The sequence below is a fragment of the Notothenia rossii genome, assembly GCF_949606895.1.
Source record: "Notothenia rossii genome assembly, chromosome: 11".
NCBI classification, from domain to species: Eukaryota; Metazoa; Chordata; class Actinopteri; order Perciformes; family Nototheniidae; genus Notothenia; species Notothenia rossii.
The window spans coordinates 9,516,790-9,537,588 of NC_136910.1; the positions used below are offsets into that span (position 1 = coordinate 9,516,790).

A 20,799-nucleotide genomic window follows, 5' to 3' on the forward strand; every position below is an offset into this window, starting at 1 on the left:
CTCTGCTTAATTCCATTAAGAGCAGCTATTCCACGTGAAAGCCTATGCTCGGCCAGTGAAGAGATTTCAACAGCCAGCACATGTAATAAAACATAACAAAAATGTTTGAAATAAAAACGTGTCAATAGAGTAGCTTTTTATTCATTGCTTTTTTGTGCAAAAAAGGTTACAGTGCAGAGTTTATCAGAGTCTAATCCATAATGGAGTTATCACAGTTATGACAAAAAATGTTTCACATTGACAGAAGAATACAGTATTTTACGACGTTCAGTATCAGCACCGCCCTCTTCAGTTTTTCTGATGGTTCGGTCCGGTGCAATCAGCAGTGAAGGGAATGCTGGGAAAAGTGGAGGATTGGGTAAAGTGAAGCTGCGATTTAAATAAATAAAAAAAGATGGGAAATGTTATGAATATAAATATGTGATTGTAATTCAATACAATTTAATCTCACAGGTATATTCACCCTTCAAAAGACAATCTTTTAGATGGAATAAAAAAGCATTATTTCACATTAGCTAGCCAGTAATATTGTAATTAGAGCAGCTTACTTATTGTTTTCAAGTATCCATTTGCCCTTTAAATGTCCTATCTTTACAGTTTCAATACTTTTTTCCTAATCATAATAATTTACCTTTTTCATTTGAGTGTAAATTCTGGTAAAATTATCATATACTGTAACTCCTAATAAACTCACTTAGTGCATTCTTGCTCATTGAATTAGTAGAGTGATGTGTTCATGTTGTGTGATTATACATGAAAGAAAAATCAGAAATGATAGTTTGTAGTCAATTGTGTGAACTTACCTTTGATGAAGATGTACTTCCTTACGTATCATGATCCCTCAGACAGGGTTTTTAAACAGGACTGGAAGGCGTCCATCAGATCTTTGCAGGCGTCCTCTCCCTTCTCTCTGACACTGAAACACAAAACACTTAACACTCCCGGCACATGTACATAGCTTATCTTCTCTGACACAATAACATGTTTCAGTTTAAAATTGTGCAAATGACGTAATGTAAATGTTGAGAAAAACAGTAAACACATTAAAAGTCACCTAAAACTCAGTGGAGGAACGTAAATAATACTGCTAAATGTATTCAACAATGTGCATGAAAGGGATTATTACAGTATAGCCTGATAATAAAGTACTCTACTCCTCTGCATTTACTAAAGTACACTAATGACAGCTGCACCTGCACACACACAAAGTGTTTTCATGTAACACGAACCAACAGACTGGTATGTGCCGATGCTCTGCAATAGGTCATACATGTGTAAACCTATTTTAAACCTCAGATCTATTTTTGCTTCTTAAGACATTTGCATTACTGTAAGGGCCCTCCATAAATGTCGAGTATTCTACATGAACTCTGTTAGACTTAAGGATTACAGCACTCTTACAAATTGAGCCCAGATGAGAAGTGAATATGAAAACATTGGATGTCCCGCATAGAAGTCAATCAGTGTTAACTGAGGATGGCCATGTGGATGTAATTGAAGTGACAAGTATTTAGTTGGAACCCAAACACAGTTAATTCATTTCCCCTCAGGGCACACAGTTATACAAAGACCCTCTCTATTGGCAATTACAGACACCAAAGACTGTCACGCTGGCTGATGAAATAGTAATGTATGTTTGTACAAAGTGAAATACATTGTTAGTATCTATAATTGTACCTTAATTACAGTCAGTACTCACCATTTGTCAAAGTCCTGTTTGATGACCTGGCATGATGCTGGAACTGCTTCATTGGAGTCTGGCATTTTGACAGGGAAGATCTGGAGTTTCTGGCTTTACCACAAGAGCTGCATTCATGTATGGTTACAGATTGGTTACAGCGATGAAGGGAGGGAGGGAGGGAGGGAGAGAGAGAGAGAGAAAGAGAGAGAGAGGGGTATGACAGCAACTATTTGTAATAAACTCAGAAGAAATTAATCATCTGCAAGAGATTGCTCAATTTGATTTGAAATACTTGTTTCTCTAGTCTTGCTTTTTATTTTACTTTTTGCAAAATGTTTGGGAAAGTTGAGTTTCTTTGCTCCTTTCCCTTTGTTTACATGTATCTTCTAGCCATTATGTACATTAACCTACAAAATGTAGGCAATCTCAAATGCTTTCATGTCCATCCTTTGTTTGACAGCCTTTCTAATGAATATGCAGATAGCTGACCTTTTGAGTCAAGCATTGTGCATTACAAAGACCTCATAATGCATCTAAAATACTCACCACAGGGGAAGGTCTTCTCCTAAAAGGAGATGGGGAAGCCTGTTTCTGTTATACACTGCTTTGTTAGCTTAAGAGGTAGAGAGTTGTAGCAAATATTACAAAACATAGATGGTTTGTCCCCCCACGTTTTCTTAAATGACAAGGTATTGCAAAAGGTAAAATGCCTAAAATGTTGTGGTCACTTAATATTTACAGTATTTTAGTTCAAGGATTTCACTTCACCACTAGAGGGCAACACACTCTCATACACATTACATTTCTGGACAAATGGCCTCCAGAGATGTGCATCAGTGCTACCAACAAAAGAGATACGTTTTACATTTAGCATTATTTACTAGTTTAGATGTTCATTCACGTATTGAAAACATTTTTCTTACAGTATCTTGGTGTTTCTATGCAATTCAATATGGTGAAATGTTAATATGATGGTAAAGCTACTGACAGTGCATCAGAAAACCCTGATCAAAAAATGAAATATGAGAAAAGCATCACTGTCATGCTGCCAGTGATTCCTTCTCTTTTATCATGAACATAAAATCCAGTGTGCCATCTGCTGGTGTTCAAATCAAGTGCACATGAGCTCAGGCAGACTGGTACTCCAAATAATAAAATGAGCAAGAAACACCCTAAATCAGGTCTTGGCAATTTAAGGAATGTTGGCAATTGTAAGGAAAATCCCTAGTATTTGCATTCCACTGATTAAATGCAAACTGCAGCCTACTTAAGCATCGGACTTGAGGCAGGAAATGCTTCTGTCTCTCAAAACAGGCTCCACATTTCGGATGTAAATTTGAAAAGCGGTTGCTGAAGGCCCATATAAATCTGGTTATCACTGGAAATACTTTTGCACTCGAACGCGTCTCAGCCAATCGCAGCGATCAAGACAGACAGCTGACTATTTTTGTTCGTGTAAAATGCAGTCTAAATTAATATTTGGCCTCTTAATAAGATGAAAATCTGGAATAGCATGCAGGGCTGCTTGGCAGAGTGAATGGAGGTCACCGCAGACATTGAGTGAGTCTCAGCGGTGAGACACAGAGGGGGAGAGGGAGGACGGACAGCGGCCAGCCGCCTTCAAAAATGGCGTCTCCGGAGGAAAATGAGTAAAAAATATTGAAACGCGGCCTGTTTTCTTTATACTTCCTCGTTCGGTATTGGTGTTTTTTCGCACTTTGTTTTTATTTTACCCCGTGTTTGCAAACTCGTCGTCGCTTTTACTTGAATTGGGTAAAGAAAGCAGAAATCAGGGGAGCGAGTATTTGGGGAAATAAAGGCAGCCCTGTTTTATTTTTGATGCGTCGTTAGTGACAGCTAGCATCTGCTGCTAACCCACAGCTCTGCTCCGGAGGGGGGTGGGAACGATTTGCATTCAAAGGAGAAAAGAAAAAGGATTTTGCAATTGTGGGGATTTCTTTTTGCTCGTCGGTGGGGAGTGATTGCTACCAACGTGGCCCCGTCGATTGCAATCCTTTTTTCTTCTGGTGCTAGCATCGTAGCAAGGACTAGCCTAAAGAAAGGGGAGGAGAGACGGTAAAAAGGACGCATTCAAATCAAATGTTTATCAGCAATTCATCCACCACCGGCCAAATCCGCGGCATCTCCATCATGACCATGACTGAATTTGGACTAAATCTGCATTCGTGGAATTGATAAATGTGAAAGGCGACAGAAAAGGAGAAAGACTGGCTTTTTTTGGAGGTGGTTGGATTATAACCCCGTAGACCCCCCTCTTTTTTCATCCAGCTTTCTCCTCCTCCCCTCCATTTCTCTTTCAATATGCTGTTTTCCACTCCTGAGGACTTGCTTATGAAACCGGGGAAAATAGCCTGAAACCGACAACGGGAAAGACTGGATTTTTTTTCCGTAATCTGCGGTGCGACGTTCTCGTTGCTTTCGTCCTCATCGCACTCATTGTACAGCTCATAAATGGATAGAAATTACCCGGGAACAGGGTTTGGTGATTTGGGCGCAGGAGCAGGATGGAGTTACGAGAGATCGGCAAAAGCAAGGTATGCATTTGATTCAGACAATGTGCATGCATCACTGGTACTTTGCAAGGCACGGTGTGGCCCATGTAAACAAATTGTCGCCATTGGGTCCGTAAATAGTAGCATGCCGTGCCATTATGTGCAGTGCATTGTCATCCAAACAGATGCATAGTAATAATATTATAAACAGGAATATAGTAGTGTGCGTGTCGTGGGGGTGGGCGGGGTGGAGAAAGGAAAAGGTTGGGGATATGAATTGAAAATGATTGACAGACATGGGTTTTAGGTGGACCTGGCGGGGTGGAGGTGGGGGTATGTCTGTCTGGAGCATCCATAGGAATTATTGTTCCCTGTGTGCAGGCCTGGACCCTGATAGATAAATGCATTGGATTCAAAGCAACTGCGAAGAGTGCAGACGCAGCAAAGCCCCTGACGGACATCAACAATCGGAACAGATGCATAATACCCGGGGAGATGCATTAAACAAAACAATTGTTCTGTGTGACGTTGTGAAGAAAAATAATAAAACGTCTTAAATTAGAGGTGGTGACTTTCTTATAATAAAATTGAGATTTCTGATGCATTTTACCCAAGCGTGATCTAGATGATCAGTGATGGATTATTTAATTTCCTGATTAAAAATTGTGGACTATTCAAAAGTACCAAAACATGCAATTTGCTGTTTTGCAAAAACAATACAAAATAAAATGCGACGGTGAATTTTTAAGATGATGAAAATTGCCTGTGCTGTGCAAGATAGCTATGTCTTTTAGCTTCGCGTTAGCCTGCAAGCTAGCGCTATGTTGCATGGAAGTCAGTTGAGGCCTGTGCTCGCAAGCATCATTATGCTTAGTTAGCTGTACATATTTGAGATATTTTGACTCAAACCTGTCTGATTTATCACAGTAAAAAGCCACCATGCCCCTATTAGAAGTGTTCTTTTGATAAACAAACCTTGATAGTGGCTGGTGCTTGCATGCAGTTTAGCATGTATTTGCGTCGACTTGCAGCATCCAGCTGTTAGCTACATCGACATAATCGATGGTTGCAGACAAATTAATGATAGGTCTACGGTTTATATTGAGAAAACTACATGTTTTACTTGACCTCAACCTTCATATTCGTTACACATGGTCTATTTACACGTAAAAGACTTGACTGGCCTTGCAGTTTGGGCCTAGTCTCTGCATTTGTACTGTTCATTGGTGCTAGGCGGTGCTAGCAGTAGCACAATGTTAGCATGTTATCTAGCCAGCCAGGCAGCCACGCATTTCAGCTTTCTTTTCTAAAGCAAAGTTCTGCAACTGGCTAATTTTCAGTGTTGAATAAGAATGTTATATAGTCTCTACATTAATACATTACTTAATGGTTGAATTTTGTGTGTCCATTATAATAATTGCTAATTAACTACCCTATTATTTTTGCATGACATTTACATTGCATTGACAGATTTGTATCAACTGCAATTCACTTTGGTATAATTCCCAAGTTTTGTAAATCTGTTTACACTTTTTTGGGGGGAAAGATCCTGAACCAATGTTCTAACAATTAATCTATTAGACTAATATTTAAATTACTTATCAGCAATTTTGTTTTTCACATTTGAGAAACTATGGAGAACCCACACATGGAGACCAAACAAATAAACAGCATGGAGTTGACATACCTGGAGGTGTGGATTTTTAATTAGGGAACAATTAACTTGCCCTTCAGATTATTTTGACATTTTCTTTTCTCAAGGGTCACATTTAGGGAACAGATTAAGTTTATGTAAATGTGATCTGATATTAATAACACTTAATAATTTCCCTTTCTCCATAGTCTTGTGTATGGGAGCTCCAGATCATCCCACCCTGAGGCTGAGCTCCTTCACCGACAAGCCTACGCCACCCCACACCCTCTGCAGGGCTATGCCACCAATCACCACCCAGGGAGCACCGGCCAAGGCGGAGCTTGGGGAGCAGCTGGACGGAGTTTGGGTGAGATAAATGTCATACCTTCCATGTCACCACCATAAGGGGCCCCAGCAATGAATTATTATGTCTCTCTCCACAGGCACTGTTAGATTGTCATTGAAAAATGTGCACATTATGGCTCAATTGAGTTGAAGCCCTAGATGTTAAAGCATTTCGTCACACAGCATTCATTCTCATACAGTTAAACAATATAATAATGGTTTTATAGAAATTGAGGTTTATGTGCTTATAATTAAACTTAGAACAAATTACGTTGTTTTGACTCATTTACATTTGTTGTAACTGCAGGCTCGAGAAATAAACCTTTTTTGATTTTGTGATTATGTATCATGATTTAATCTACATCTCTGCATTAGCTGTTCATTTTTGCATTCTTTATTAATTAATCAATCTTGGTTCTTTGTTTCCTTCCCAAAGGTCTGTCAGGGCTCTTCGACACTGGCCTGCACCATGCCAGCCCCTCTGCCCCCGATGCCTCCGTCATGAATCTGATCTCAGCCCTGGAGTCTCGGGGTCCCCAGCCTCCGCCCTCCGCCTCCTCCCTTCTTTCGCAGTTCCGCACGCCATCCTGGCAGACAGGTAGGGCTTTGTTAGACCGTCCCTCATGTGTTGACATTCAAACAGGCCCAAAATGACATTTAAAGAACCTCCCATGTTAAACTACTTAATTATTCTGACAAGGCTGTTTGGGAATTTTCCTTCTCCTATCACTCTAGATTACTTTAAAAATACAATTTATTGCTTCCATTATTTCATAATTTTAAATGACAGGTTGATGGAGACTAAAGAATGTTTCAATATCATTTCTTTCTCTTTTTTTTTTTACAGCAATGCACACACCTGCCCCTCCTGAACTCTTCATCTCTGGAGCGCTTCCTGGCTCTGGCTCCTTCCCCTCGGCCTCAGCTCTCTCAGCCTATCAGCATCCAGCATCCTTCTCCAGTCGCCCCTTCCCTCCAGGCTCCCTTTCCCTCCAGGACACGCCCACATTTAGTCCCACATCCAATGGCCTGCTCTCCCCACACGACCCCTTACTACACATCAAGGCCCCTTCCCAGTCCAGCCTGGGGTTTGATAGACTCCTGACGTCGCAGGGCGCCGCAGCAGCTGCCTATCGGGGCAGCCAGGATCCCACGAGTGTCACATCAGCCCAGGCGTCCTCTGCCAGGCACCTGCAGTCACACCAGTTCAACCTGCTGTCATCACAGCTCCAGGACCAGTCGTCCCAGCTGTACAATGCATCAGTGTTTTCCTCAGCGCAGCCTCAGTCCAATTCGGCTCAGGAACGGGCTGTTCCCCGACAGGACAGCGTTATCAAGCACTACCAGCGGCCAACGCCGGCTCAGTCCCAGCTCTCATCCTCTGCGGCCCACTCCCTTCAGCACTACCTCAGCTGTGGAGGCGCCGGGTACCAGCAGATTGCCCCCCACCACAGGCACGCTGGCCTTTCCTGCAGCCCATTGGGTGACCAGAGCCCCTCATCTGACCACAAGCCCCCCCCTCGCACTGATCAGTATCGGCCAATCATCCAGCCGCCCTATTCTTCATCCTCCCCCTCTTCGTCTTCTTCCTCCGCTGGGAAAGGTACCAAAAGCAGCTCCAGCAGCGGTTATTCTTCTGCCAGTTCAGCATCCTCCTCTAGGACTCCCCACACACCCCCCTCTGCTTCCTCTACATCCTCTTCCTCCTCCTCTTCTTCTGCCACCTCTGGGGCTCATCCTTCCAATTCCATCCCCGCATCCAGCTCCAGCGCAGCCCCTTCTAGGCAGCAGCCCCCACCTCAGCCCGCTCCTCCTCCCCCAGCCCCGCAGCAGCCCCCTTCCACATCTTCGTCAGCCCCCCAGTCTCTCCCCAAATCCTGCCTCTCAGGCTACGGTTCGCCCGTGCCTCCAGTGAAGACTTCCACCTCTTCTCTTACTGGTCAGACCCCACCCCAACAACAGACACAGTCATATTCTCCTAATCAGCCCCCTCCTTCTCACCTGGCTCAGTCTTACGGAGGCTTCAGTTCGCCACAAGCCCAAGACCTGAGCTCTGGTACGGGCGGAAAAGGCTATGGGAGTCTTGGAGGGCGAAGCCAGTCTTACCCCACTGATATATATGGAACTGACTCCGCTTATGGATCTCTTCCATCCTCTCTGGGCGGAGCTGGGAGCCCATCACTAGGCTATGGAGCCCCAGGTCACTCCCCTGCCCTTTTAAGGTCAAGTGGTTCATCAGGCAGCGGAGCATCTGCAGGAGGAGGCAGCAGTGGCACAGGAGGTGGGAACTCTGGCTCGGGAGGAGGAGCGGGAAATAGTATGAGCAATGAGAGAGGTGGAGGTGGCAGTGTTGGCGGGTCTTATCACCTTCCAGACTCAAGCCCCTCCCCATCAGGCAACTCAGGCATCGTCCGTCCAGGGTTGCACTCCCCAGTGCCCACCTGTCCCACACAATCTCCGGGAGGCGCAGGCTCTAATAAATACATCTCCTCAGTTCTCTCCCCCACCTTCCTCGCCTCCCCGCAGGGTTACCCCGACACCAGAGGCCCCAGCTCCCAACCTCAGTCCTACCATTCCACCTCGTCCAAAACAAAGGCAGACACCTCCATGCTTGGAGTGGGCTCTCAGAGATCCCAAGAGGAAGTGGATGACGACGACGAGTTCTTGATCCAGCACCTGCTGCAGGCGCAGGCAAGTCCCGCTCCCCAGGGTGGGCATCACCATCCTCAACAACAACCCCAACAGACGTCCCAACAAACGCAGTCCCAGCCCCAGTCAGGGCCCTCGGACACTGATTCAGGCAAAGGGCTGACCTACGACATGGGTAAGAGCTCTGAGGAGAGGTACCACCCCCAGAGTGTCATCCGTACCCACAGTGCCACATCTGCTGGTAATGCAGGGTCTGCAGGGTCCATCTCAGGGCTGGAGAGCCAGCTGGAAATGTCACTAAAGAAACAACAACAAGAACAACAACAACAGCAGCAACACCAACAACAACACCACCATCACCAACAGCAGCAGCAGAGAAACGAAAGGTCTGTTGGAAGCAGCAGAAACAGTGGAGGGAGGGGCAGCGCTGAACAAGTGCACTCCCATCTCCATCACCATGACAACCTAGGCTCGGTAGTCCACTACGGGCGAGGAGATCCATACAGCCAACACCCCCTTGCACCCCAACTCTCCTCACATAGTCAGCTCGTTTCCTCGCACTCGCAGATCCCGTCCCACTCCCAGATGGAGCTCCAGAAGAAGCCGCAGGAGCGCGCTGAGATTCCTTATCCGCGGAAAACGCCGGAAATCCAGCAACAGCATTCCCAAGCTGCCGCCTCCCTCATGGACTCTCCCACCGACCCATCCCGTCAGCCGCCCCACCTGCTCCAGTCTGTGCTGTCCCACACCACCCGCAACAAACTGGAGCCTCATCAGCAGCAGCACCACAAGATGGATTCTCACCAACAACACCAACAGCAGCACCACAAGATGGACTCGCATCGGCAACACCAACAGCACCACAAAATGGACTCTCATTCCCAACAGCAGCAGCACTCCATCAGCCAACAGCAGGCTGTGATGGAAGGTGGCGGCGGGACGCTCGGCTCGAGTAAACACCAGGCTCAGTCTCAGTCCACCCAGCTCCAGCTCCAGCTCCAGTCACAGGCCATGGAGGTGGCGGCGGCTCACTACAACCACGGGCCCCCGACACATCAGCACGATCCGAGCCAGGTCAAACAGAGCTCGGTGGTGTCTTCCTTGGACATGCTGGAGCGTTCTCTTTCTCAGACCTCAAGCACGGACGTAGCCGTTGCAGAAGACAGACGCGGCGGGGGAAGGAGCGGAGGGAGCAGCGATCGCCACAGACAGCAGCAGGAGCAGAGGCAGCACCCGTCCCACCATCTCTCGCAGCAACACTCAGCCTCTGAGCTCCACTCCTTCCTCTCCGAGCCAGACATGGGCTTATCCACCCCGCCTCACATGCACCACCTCTCACAGCACCACGCGCAGCAGCAACAGCAGCACCCCGGCTCCCAACACCAACAAACCCACTCCCACCACCCTCACTCTCAACACCATATACCCTCACAGTCAGCCTCAGGCCACTCCCAGTCTCAGTCTGACCCCCAGCAGCCCCTCTCTTCCCAGCTCACCCCCCAGCAGAGCCAGCTGGACCAGCAGCGCTCCGAGCAGCACCAGTTTGACAACGTCAGCCCAGTGGAGAAGGCAGACCAGAATCAGCAGAGTAACCGCTTCGTCCCCCTCACTTCCATCTGCTTCCCGGACTCTCTCCTTCAGGATGAGGACCGCTCCTTTTTCCCGGGAATGGAAGACATGTTCTGTGCAGAAGACTACAAGTCGAGCTGTGCCGGAGGTGCTGGGCCGGGACAGGAGGAGATGAACGACAGCCACACCGGGCAAGAGGGAATGGATTCAATGAAAGGTGGACAAGGCGGAGGTGGAGCAGGTGGAAGTGGCGGAGGTAGCTACGACATGATGGGGCACCATGGTGGAGATCAGGGTTACGAACCCTACTGTCACGGCCTGGAAGAGCCCAGCAACAACACCATGACTCTGGATCTGGACTCCCTTAAAACCCACGAGCTCCCTTCCACTGTGAACACGGAACAGCTGGGGTTGATACAGTCCCAGGGCCCAGCTATGGGTATGGGCTCCAACCCGGCTGGTCCCAACAACCCTGGAGCTAAAATGTCCTCTGGGCCCGGAGGACCCAGCCAAGGCACTGGTTCCGGAGGCCTCCAATCTCCTATTTTCTGCTCCTCTCGTCCCAAGAAGCTCCTCAAGTCGAGCTCCTTCCATCTGTTAAAGGAGCGGCGGGACCCCAACACACTGCCTAAGAAAAGTTACGCTCAAGAATACGAGTTTGAAGACGATGAGGATAAAGCCGACCAGCCGGCTGACATCCGGTTGAACAGCCGGAGGCTCCCGGATCTGTTGCCAGACTTGGTGTCGAGCTGCAGAAAGGGAGGAGGGGGAGGCTCTCTCAGCCCTTTGATGGGTGACATCGACTTCTACCACGCCTCTGGATACTCCTCGATGGGGTCACACTCTCTTATGCCTCAGGAAGGACCCAAGAAGAGGGGCCGAAAGCCTACTAGACCCAAGAGAGATGGACCACCGAGACCAAGAGGCAGGCCACGCATCCGCCCGATGCCCGAGCCTTACACTCCACGGGGGATGATGGGAGAAATGGCTCCTACAACTCCAGGAGCGGGATTCACTGTAGAGGGCCGAGGTAGGGGTAGAGGCCGCGGAAGCCGAGGTAGAGGACAGAGGAGGGAGGATATGTACATGGAAATGAGCGGGAAGGAGCAGGATCAGATGCAACAACAGCAACAACTCCAGCCGCAGCAGCTCCAGCAGCAGATGCACGAGCCCATTCCTCCTCTGAAGGTCAGTGCCATTCAGGATAAAAAAGGCTTAGAAATATTCAAAGAAAGCACAGTTGTTTTTCTAATACATTTAAAAACGTTAAGTATTTTAACTATATACAGTGCCTTGGGTAATCTTTGAAAAAAAAAAATGTCCTTTCCTTATATTACATAGGATCTGATTTGGGGGGGGGGGAAGGCTAAACCCATAATATTTTTTTAATTGCAGTAAAAAACGTCATCATGGCTTTAATGTTTTTTCGCAGTATGTATTTTTGCACCTTCAGGCAAATTTACTTTAAATTAGCGTTTCATTATTCCTAAGCCTGACAAGTTTTCTTAACTGCCTCATTGTTTGGTCTATAAAATATGATGAAAAATGTTTGTTCAGGTTTCTCAGGGGATTTCTATTAAGTGCTTTGTTATGGTTATTAGAAAACCCAAATATATTTAATATATAATATTGCAGGATATGTCATCTGATTAAATTAAAATAACTTCCTTTGTATATCTATTTTCGATTATATGAATTGGTTACAACAAATAAAATATTTATTGTATGTCTCTTAACTAATTGATCTGTTGATGAATCTTTGCAGCCATACTTTTAATTCTTACCCGTTTCCTTTTTGTCTTTCTTGTTTCAGATCAAGTTACCCATTGGTACCCTGTCCTCCTCCGATGCCTTGCTGAGGACGGACTCTCTGTCCGGCACGGACCCCGCTCTGTCGGACGGCTCGGTGGGCTCCGCTCCCTCTCTGGGTTTGAGTCCTGGACCCCCCTGCAGCACGGAAAGCAACAGAAGTCATGACAAGAACAAGCAGAAAAGCCAGATGATGAGTGAAGGAGTGGACGATGAGGGACTGGAGGAAAGGGTAAGAGCTGCATGATTGTGGTTGTAAGAGCAAAACATTGAAATAGTTCAATTTTTAAACAGTTATTTTTGACTTTAGTTTTAACAAGTGTCTGTTTTTTGTTTTGCTTACAGGGTGATGAGAAGGACTCTGATTCCAAGGCCGGCTTTGTCGCTTCATTCTTGGACTTCCTCAAGACGGGGAAGAGACCTCCAGGCTTGGACATCTCCCCAGGAATGGAGCATGACAACGGAGAAACGTCCCCCTTTAAATCGGGAGGTCTGCGCCAGTTGTCTCCTGGACCTCCTCCGCCGCCGCTGCCTCCCTTTGGGGACAGTGAAGGGAACGGGGGTCTGACTCTGGGCAACTGCCACAGCCCCAAGCGCTTGGAGGACGAGCTGAAGAGGAACCTGGAGACGCTGCCGTCCTTCTCCTCCGACGAAGAGGACTCCGTGGGGAAGAACCAGGACCTCCAGAAGAGCATCTCCTCGGCCATCTCTGCTCTGTACGACACCCCTCAGCTGACCTCCAACATGCAGAGCCCTCTACCTCCGTCCCCTCCCCAGCCTCAGTCCCAGGCCACCCCGTCCCCGCTCACTCCCTCGCTGCAGCCCCCCACGCTCAGCCCTCAGCCCGCCATGCACACCCCCCACGACCTGCCCCGGTCCAACGAGCCTGACGTCCTCCAGCTAGAAGACGACAGAGATATGGATGAGAACAAAGAGGAGGGAGAGCAGAGGAGCGCGGGAGGAGACGAAGAGAGGGACATGACGGAGGAGAGAGAGCCACAGCTGGAGACCCTGGGAGCCCCGAGTCTAGATGGTAAGTTAGGAGTTTTTGATTTCCTGTCATTTTAAATCTTCGTGTTGATTTCTGTACAGCTCAGCTTAAGATGTTACTAGATCCCCCTTTAGGCTGAGCTGCTTGTGTTTCCAATCAAATGTCCGTTTATGGGAGAGTGAATTCTTGTGGCTGTTTTTGATCGATGTGTAAAATTGATCTGAATCTTTCCCCTCTTTGCTTCCAGCGCTGCTCCCCGAGCTTCCTTCAGAGCCAGAATCTCCTGAAGCTCCCTCCATCCCTCCTTCTCCCGCCTCCTCATGTTCTCCCTCTCACTCCCCCCTACCTCCCCTCTCACTCCCCTCACCCATGCCCCAAGCTGAGGAGGAACAACAGGAGAACTCCCAGCCTCTGAGCCCTGTTGCTCCCACTTCCCCATCACCTCCCCCACAAGCTGCCCTCTCTCAGCCTGCCACTTCTCCCCCTCCCCCTCCTTCACTTCCTTCTCATCCCACTTCCCCTCCTCCCCCTTCTTCAGTCCAGAAGGAGTCTCCCATGCCGTCTCCAGAATCCCCCGCCTCTCCCGAAGAGGCCCCGACTCCTAAAATCACCTCCCTGCACCTCGCGCAGAAGCAGGAAGATGCAGCCATCGCCGGAGAGAGTGAGGAAGACGAGACTGAGAGTGGAGGGGAGGGCATCTTCAGAGAGAGGGACGAGTTTGTGGTGCGGGTGGAGGACATTCAAACTCTCAAGGTATTTGGGTGTAAATGTTTGTTCCGTTTTTGACAGTTAAGGAATCATGAAGTACTTTTTTTTTTTTTTTACACAAATAGAAAAAGTTACTGAAACCATTATTTGAATGAATTCAAAAATAATAACGCTGACGCAAAAGGCTAAAAATAGTTGAATCTAAGACATTTTATACTTACTTGTGTGTCTTGTGTTTGTGCACAGTTGGCCCTGCAAATGGGCCGCGAGCCCCCACCCATCTGGAGGGTGCAGAAAGCCCTGCTGCAGAAGTTCAGCCCGGAGATCAAAGATGGACAGAGACAGTTCTGCGCCACGAGCAACGTGAGAAATCTTGTAGTATACGCTGTCATGTGTTTACATTGATACATTCTTAATTCACAAGTTGATCTTAACACTCTGTTTCTGGCATAGTATCTTGGCTACTTCGGAGATGCTAAGAGGCGGTACCAGCGAATCTATGTCAAGTTCCTGGAGAATGTGAACAAGAAGGACTATGTGCGAGTCTGCTCTCGGAGACCTTGGCGCAGAGCCACCCCGGCTCCCAGGTACCCAAATAAAAACATCAACTCCCCCTCAGTGCTCCGAGCTCCCGTTCCCGGCAGCGTTTAGCATCGCTTTAGCAACAAGTAAAGCTTTCCGTCTTTCAGGAAACCCTTAAATCGCAGAAAGTCGAGGTAGAGCAGCCGTCAGAGAGAAAGAGAGAATACGTGTTCTACATAGAACAAGATCCAGTTTCACCAAAATCAACTTGGTTCAATAAAGCACTTCCTGCTCATCAAAGATGCCTCGCACATGAACAGGTGTTTGGGCCCAGGGTGCCAACCATTCTGATATATGATCATCTTTTTTCTCTCAAGTAAAAACATTTTGGTATTAAGACTTGCTCGACGAAGTTGAGATGAAATCACTCTGCCTAGATCAAATCAAAAGACAGGAGGGGCTTCCAGCTGAAATTTGTGAGAATTTGGCTGAATTGAAAAATGTTCCGTCTATACCTTCTATTGATCTTTATTGGTTTCCAGCTCTAAATAAAAAATTTCTCGTGTCACAGACGCCCGCCCCTCCCCAGAATGGCGTCCCCTCCTACTGCCACCCAGGCACCACCCAAAGTGGAGAAAGAGGAGAGGGTGACTCCGCCGGTGCAGCGCGAACAGAGGGAGAAAACACGGACCACGGCGGCAAAAGAGCTACGGGAGAAAAAGGAGGCTCCGGCTGCTGTGCCCAAAGCCAAGGAGAAAGAGAGGGAGCCCGAGAAGGAGAGGGAGAAGAGAGTCCAGCCGCAGCAGGACAAAGTGGAGAAACGTGCAGTGGCAGAACGAGGAAGAGCGAAGGAGGAGAAGAAGGTGGTGGAGAGGAAAGAGAAAGAAAAGGCCGAGCGACCTCCCAAGGCCAAGCCGACTAAAGTGAAGGCGGAGCCACCGCCCAAGAAGAGGAAGAAGTGGCTGAAGGAAATACCTTCATCATCGGACTCGGACTCATCGGAGGAGGCGGCCAGCGAGAATGAAAGTGAGTGCCGTGACGTCTTTTTTTTTTTTTATATAATTTTTCATGCCGCAGTATGAGCTTTGGTTTTAACTCTGGCCTCCTCCTCCTCCCAGTGCCAGTGAAAGGCGGAGTGAACAACCGGGCCATGAGGGAGATGTTCAGGAGCTACGTGGAGATGCTGGTCAGCACGGCGCTGGACCCCGACATGATCCAAGCCCTGGAGGACACTGACGGTGAGAAGCGCCTCCTCAGCATGTTTACAATTAAAGCCTCCTTTAAAAAATGGACTGACATGCAAGAGACGGAAATAGAGGAAGAAGCCTCGTTGTTACTAGGGCTGCAATAATTGAAAAAAAAAAAACTAATTGCGATCATTATGATTAATATTGCAATTTGATTCACAATATCAGAAGGAATGATCATTTTTGAAAAGTTATTCACAAACAATATGTTAAAAATGATGTTATTTTAAGAAGATCTGCATCAAATGTTTTTCAGTCGGTCAGATGCTGTTTGCCGGCTGGGACTTCTCTGCAGCACCAAAGTACTGGATTCAGAAAGATATTTTCATATGTTTTGCATTAACCAAATATTGTTTCCTACCGCGATTTGGTTATTGCACTAGTCCTTATTGCAATTTTCTTATTATATATCTAATTGTGCTTCCTTATTTCTTATCTAACTCCGCATGCTAGTCTGGGAGTATGTTTCCTACAGATTAGATGTCCACATTGAGAGCCCAGTGTTGAGGCATTTTGAGGATATTTTTCTCAAAATGCCTTTCAAGTATCTGTGTGTAGTTTGGGCAGGTTGAATAACCACCACTGACGAGCAGCAGCTGCCAGGTGTCCGATCAAGCCATCCAGCTGGACAAACTGGAGAGATGTCCCAAACTCTGCAGCAAATTGACATGACTCTTTTTGGAAATCCCAATAAACAAGGTGGTTGAAGGGAATGCTGCCAGAAAGAGCTGCTTTGAATCTGCCCTTGGTCTTTAAAGTGATTGGCAGCGCCTTGAATGTTGACTAATGACGCTTCCTTCTCCTTGATTGGCCCCCAGATGAGCTGTACCTCCCGCCGATGAGGAAGATCGACAGCATCATCAGCGAACAGAAGAGGCGGTTGTTGAGGAGAGTCAGCATGAGCTCTCAGCACCAGGTAATCTGTCCTGATGCGCTCTGCTGTGACTCATACCTCGGATCGCAGTAACGAAACACGCAGTGGATTAACTGGTTTGTCAACAAAGAAAAAGTTGATTTCATGATAATCGGCTAATCAATTTGGTCGTTTATGATCATTTTTCCAGATTGTCAGATATTTTTCATTTAATATCTTATATTGACATCACCTTGGGTTCTGAAATGTTAAAAAGGAAATAATCATAGTTAAGATTAATTGGTAATCGAGTGGTGCAGGAATGAGGTATTTCTGTAGGCCGACCCGGAAGTAAGCTGCGCAAGGGCTCCCTCGACAAAAAAGCAATTGGACTTCTCCAGAGGATTTTGGAATATTGTAAAAAATAAGATCTGTGGAAAACAAACCTGTTTGATAAATGCACGTTTCGTTCAGCCGGATAATCTCCACCCCTACACTACTTTTATCATTTTCAAATCATAAATCTATCTTTTAAATTAATCATAAACACAATGTGGCACACTTTTGAAAGAATATGTAGTTGTACTTCTCCCTGTATCAAAACATCTGTCTCCCCTCACAGGAGTTCCTGCATGCGTACCCCCAAATCCTGGTTGACCCCCTGGACTCGGGGCTGGTGAGGGTGCGGCTCAGCGGGGATGCTTACAACCGCAAGACCCTCAACAGAGTCAAAAAGACCCTGCCTAAACCACAGGTAGGTGTGAGGATAGTTAGTGTTTGTGGGTCTTTTTAACAGATGATGTATTGTTCTGACAAAGGGACGAACACTATTTGTCTCTGGTTTGGGCGACACTGAAACCAAAGCATCAATACAAATAAACGTATTACCGTAAAAAGCTCAGATTCATTATCTCTACGGACTCGGAGGGTAAACCGTACCCATTTCCTCTTAACACCTGCTGAGGGTTTCTAGACCGGCTCCACTTTCACTCGTTCTTACATGGAATTGAAAGAGTACTTTCCCCTGTGGCTTTTTACTTTTCTGCCTACGTAATGTTTTATAAGAGATCTTTATCTGATTACATTTTGTTCTCTCTTTCTAGGACCTTAAACTGTCAGGGGAGACGCATCGTATCTACAGTCTCTTCCACTCCCTGCATCACTATAAATACCACACCTTCTTACAGTGCAAGAAAGAGGTAAGCAAGCAGCTTCCCCAGTGTTGGTGTTAGGCTTGTGCAGACTGGGGTTTGATTGTATTTCCACCATCGTCCTACACTGACGTACGCAATTCCAACTGAATGATATTATCAATAATATATAGAATATGTTTATTTCGAGATGTTCCTGTAGGATTGTTATTTCCTAATAATGATGAATGAATTGCAAACAATTGTGCCGTCCCTTTTCCATGAATTTGATCCCACGTCTCCATTCTCCCATTTACTGCTCAACAAAACGGTGCTCCTTGCAACCTAAGGATAGTTATGGGTCATTGAACTATTTGTATACACATATTAAAGATAAGAACATAATGTTAAAAGGAACACCATGCTTCGAAATTGTTGCACCAAGCATACATTTAAAAGTTGTGAATTCACACTGTTGTTTATTCAGATCACTTTAACTGTATTACCGGCAGAAAGCTTAACGGTTTGAATATTTTGAAGCTTATATTCAAAATCTTGAATCCAAGTTCATTCCTAATGTCATTAATAAAATGTAACACAGAATAAATAATAACTTCAAAATGAACTTCCACTACTACGAAGAATATGATTATAATTCTTTATATAAGGCAATACAAATGTGATAACAGTATCATTTGTTTCTATTGGTAATCTCTCTCTATAATTTGTGTTTAGCCCTAGGGCTGCACCATATTGAAAAAAACTCACATTGCGATATTCTTTTCCCCTGAGATATATATTGCGTTTTTTTTAACTATATTTAACCGGATGAAGGATTTTAGTCACAGACGTCTGGATCTTAACTGGTTGACTCATCATACCTTAAGTCATGATCTAACATGATGCAGGTTGCTTACCCTCAAAGAAGGGGGTTCATCTGTGAATGAAGAAGAGTGGAGTCTAGAAGGGATCCAAGAGATTAAACGTATTACATTAAACTATAGGAAGCTTCATTATCACATTAGGGAATTAACATACGTGACCAAATAGGTCATTTCACTTTTGATTCCACAATTAAAACCTTTTTTGTGCAAATAGCAGCAAAGTAGTGGACATCTTTTAAACAACATTATACAAATAAAATTAAGAACAGCTATACACCAGCTCCTTTAAGCCGTTTTGAACCTTTCTCATATGGTGGAACAGCGGCAAAGGCATCTGAAATAGTTGTTTGCTGTGCATGCAGACTCAGAGCCTGCATGTCACTCCACTCAAGTACCGCTGACATGAGAGAGCGCAAGTTTTCCTTTTGTAGCAAGTAGCAAAATAATTGTAACATGACGTGTTTGAGTTCATTTATCTACTTAATATCGAACGTCCTAAAAAATAAAAATAATGCGCATATAGCGGTTATCGCCATGACACGGTATATCGTTCAGCCCTAGCCCCGGTCATGTTAGCGGTTTATCAACATAGTTTTCTCATTTTGGAATCGAGCTGTTACTACAATCATGTACTAGTACATTCTCACCAAAAATAGACTGTATGAAAAGCCTAAATCTATTTAAACAAGTGTAAAATAAAGCATATACAAGCTGGCTCTGTGTATTCTACGCTGGTCTGAGTCTTGGCGTCACCACTGACAGTGTGTGTGTGTGTGTGTGTGTGTGTGTGTGTGTGTGTGTGTCCCCCTCACAGACCAACAGCATCGAGCAGGCGACGGAGGACCCCGGCCAGGAGGAGGTGGTGCAGCAGTGCATGGCCAACCAGAGCTGGCTGGACTCCCTCTTCAGCTCCTTCATCGAGCTGCTCACGCTCAGCACCAAAGCCTGAGTCCTCACAAAGAGAGAGACAGAATGGATTAAAAAAAAAAAAACTAAATGAAGATACGAGAAGAGATGGATCCCACTGTACAGCCCCCCCTCCCTCTTCAAATCTCTAAGATGCGAGGATGAATTTTTAAGAACCCTCGACGGACACAATGGGTCTGTTCATGTGACCTCGGACACTGGCCTCTGTTCTTTTATCTTGTTGTTGATCACTGACTAAAGAGATGTCTTACTTGGTTGAGAAGGCGGGACCCCGTCGGATTAAAGGTCACCGGCGGGGTCGAGAGGGAATTGCTTAAAAAAGGGAGCGCCGCGAAGAGGAGCAGAAACGCCAAGTCACCGGAGGAGCCACTGAGATGTTAACTTTGTGTCATGAAGACAATAGTTCAAAGAGAAACTATTACCACTTAGTTTTTACATAAATTATTTTTTTGAAGACTAACATCAGCTGTTGGCTTTTGAAGAGAGTGGAAGCGGGTGAGAATGCTTTTTAAACTGCGTGCAGAGTTTGCCGGGAGCAGCGTGAACATGAGACTCGTCCGCGAATGGAAACATGAAATGTGTTAATAAACGCTCTCGCTCTCTCTCTCTCATCTACGTGAAGGGCGGCCCCAGTCAGCTGTGTGATAATATATAAACACATTTTTATTATTTATATGAGGAGGTTTTTAACTTAAACTCTCACAAGCGCTGGGTTGCTGCCCTAACATTTTAAAAACCTTTTTATTTTCCACAGAATCAGTATACAGTCAGTAACCCACATATCCAAGCCGTCTTCCCCTCTATACAAAAGAAACAGACGTCGAGACAGAAATATTGTATCAAATACAGTGGGTGTAAAATAATGAGGAAAAAAAAAGTAAGAAAAAAAGATAACGGGGAAACTTTATTTGAAACTTAACATTGTTGTGCTTCAGTTCAATCATCATCAGTCATGCAGGTGCAAAGAAAAAGAAGTAAACTATCCATTTCCCATGTGGGAAGAAGGAGTATAAATAAGTAATATTTAAAGAGGAAATAGTCATTTCATTTTTATCATTTTGATGTTTGTGCATACTATGACTTATTTTGAAAACAATCTAATTTTCCATAAAAAAAGGAAAAAAAAGGCGTGTAAATATTGTACAGTTCTTGATGAAATTCTTTGTCCTTCTGTACATTAACTCTCCTGTATTTGAGAAACAAATAAAATCTGCAAAGAACAAACTGTTTCATTTCCCCACAGTGTGTGTGTTCCTTTACGTCCATCTTTGTGAGGACATTTTGACTACCACGCTCTGTTTCTGAGGGTTACGTTTTTAACTATTGCTTCTTACATGA

General features: G+C 45.7%; 1 protein-coding gene and 1 long non-coding RNA gene across 3 annotated transcripts; one reads left to right on the plus strand and one right to left on the minus strand.

Moving 5' to 3' along the window:
• Positions 1-121: 121 nt before the first annotated feature.
• LOC307023680 lies at positions 122-2,735 on the minus strand. 2 transcript variants are annotated; one of them, XR_013803754.1, is made up of 4 exons: positions 2,228-2,735; positions 1,700-1,806; positions 804-916; positions 122-369 (listed from the first exon to the last, which is right to left on the minus strand). It is a non-coding gene; the product is annotated as an uncharacterized lncRNA (long non-coding RNA). The 2 variants fall into 2 exon arrangements; XR_013803755.1 differs by lacking the exon at positions 2,228-2,735 and having other exon boundaries at positions 1,700-2,208.
• A 384-nt stretch (positions 2,736-3,119) lies between these two features.
• Positions 3,120-20,685, plus strand: LOC307023657 (proline-rich protein 12-like). Its single transcript, XM_079657075.1, has 15 exons — positions 3,120-4,236; positions 6,037-6,194; positions 6,609-6,770; positions 7,020-11,578; positions 12,204-12,431; positions 12,545-13,232; positions 13,438-13,943; positions 14,145-14,261; positions 14,352-14,485; positions 14,992-15,446; positions 15,539-15,658; positions 16,486-16,583; positions 17,143-17,274; positions 17,624-17,719; positions 19,349-20,685. The coding sequence occupies exons 1-15, from the start codon at positions 4,154-4,156 to the stop codon at positions 19,481-19,483; spliced, it is 7,671 nt and encodes a 2,556-aa protein (XP_079513201.1). The 5' UTR covers positions 3,120-4,153; the 3' UTR covers positions 19,484-20,685.
• The last annotated feature ends 114 nt before the right edge of the window (positions 20,686-20,799 follow it).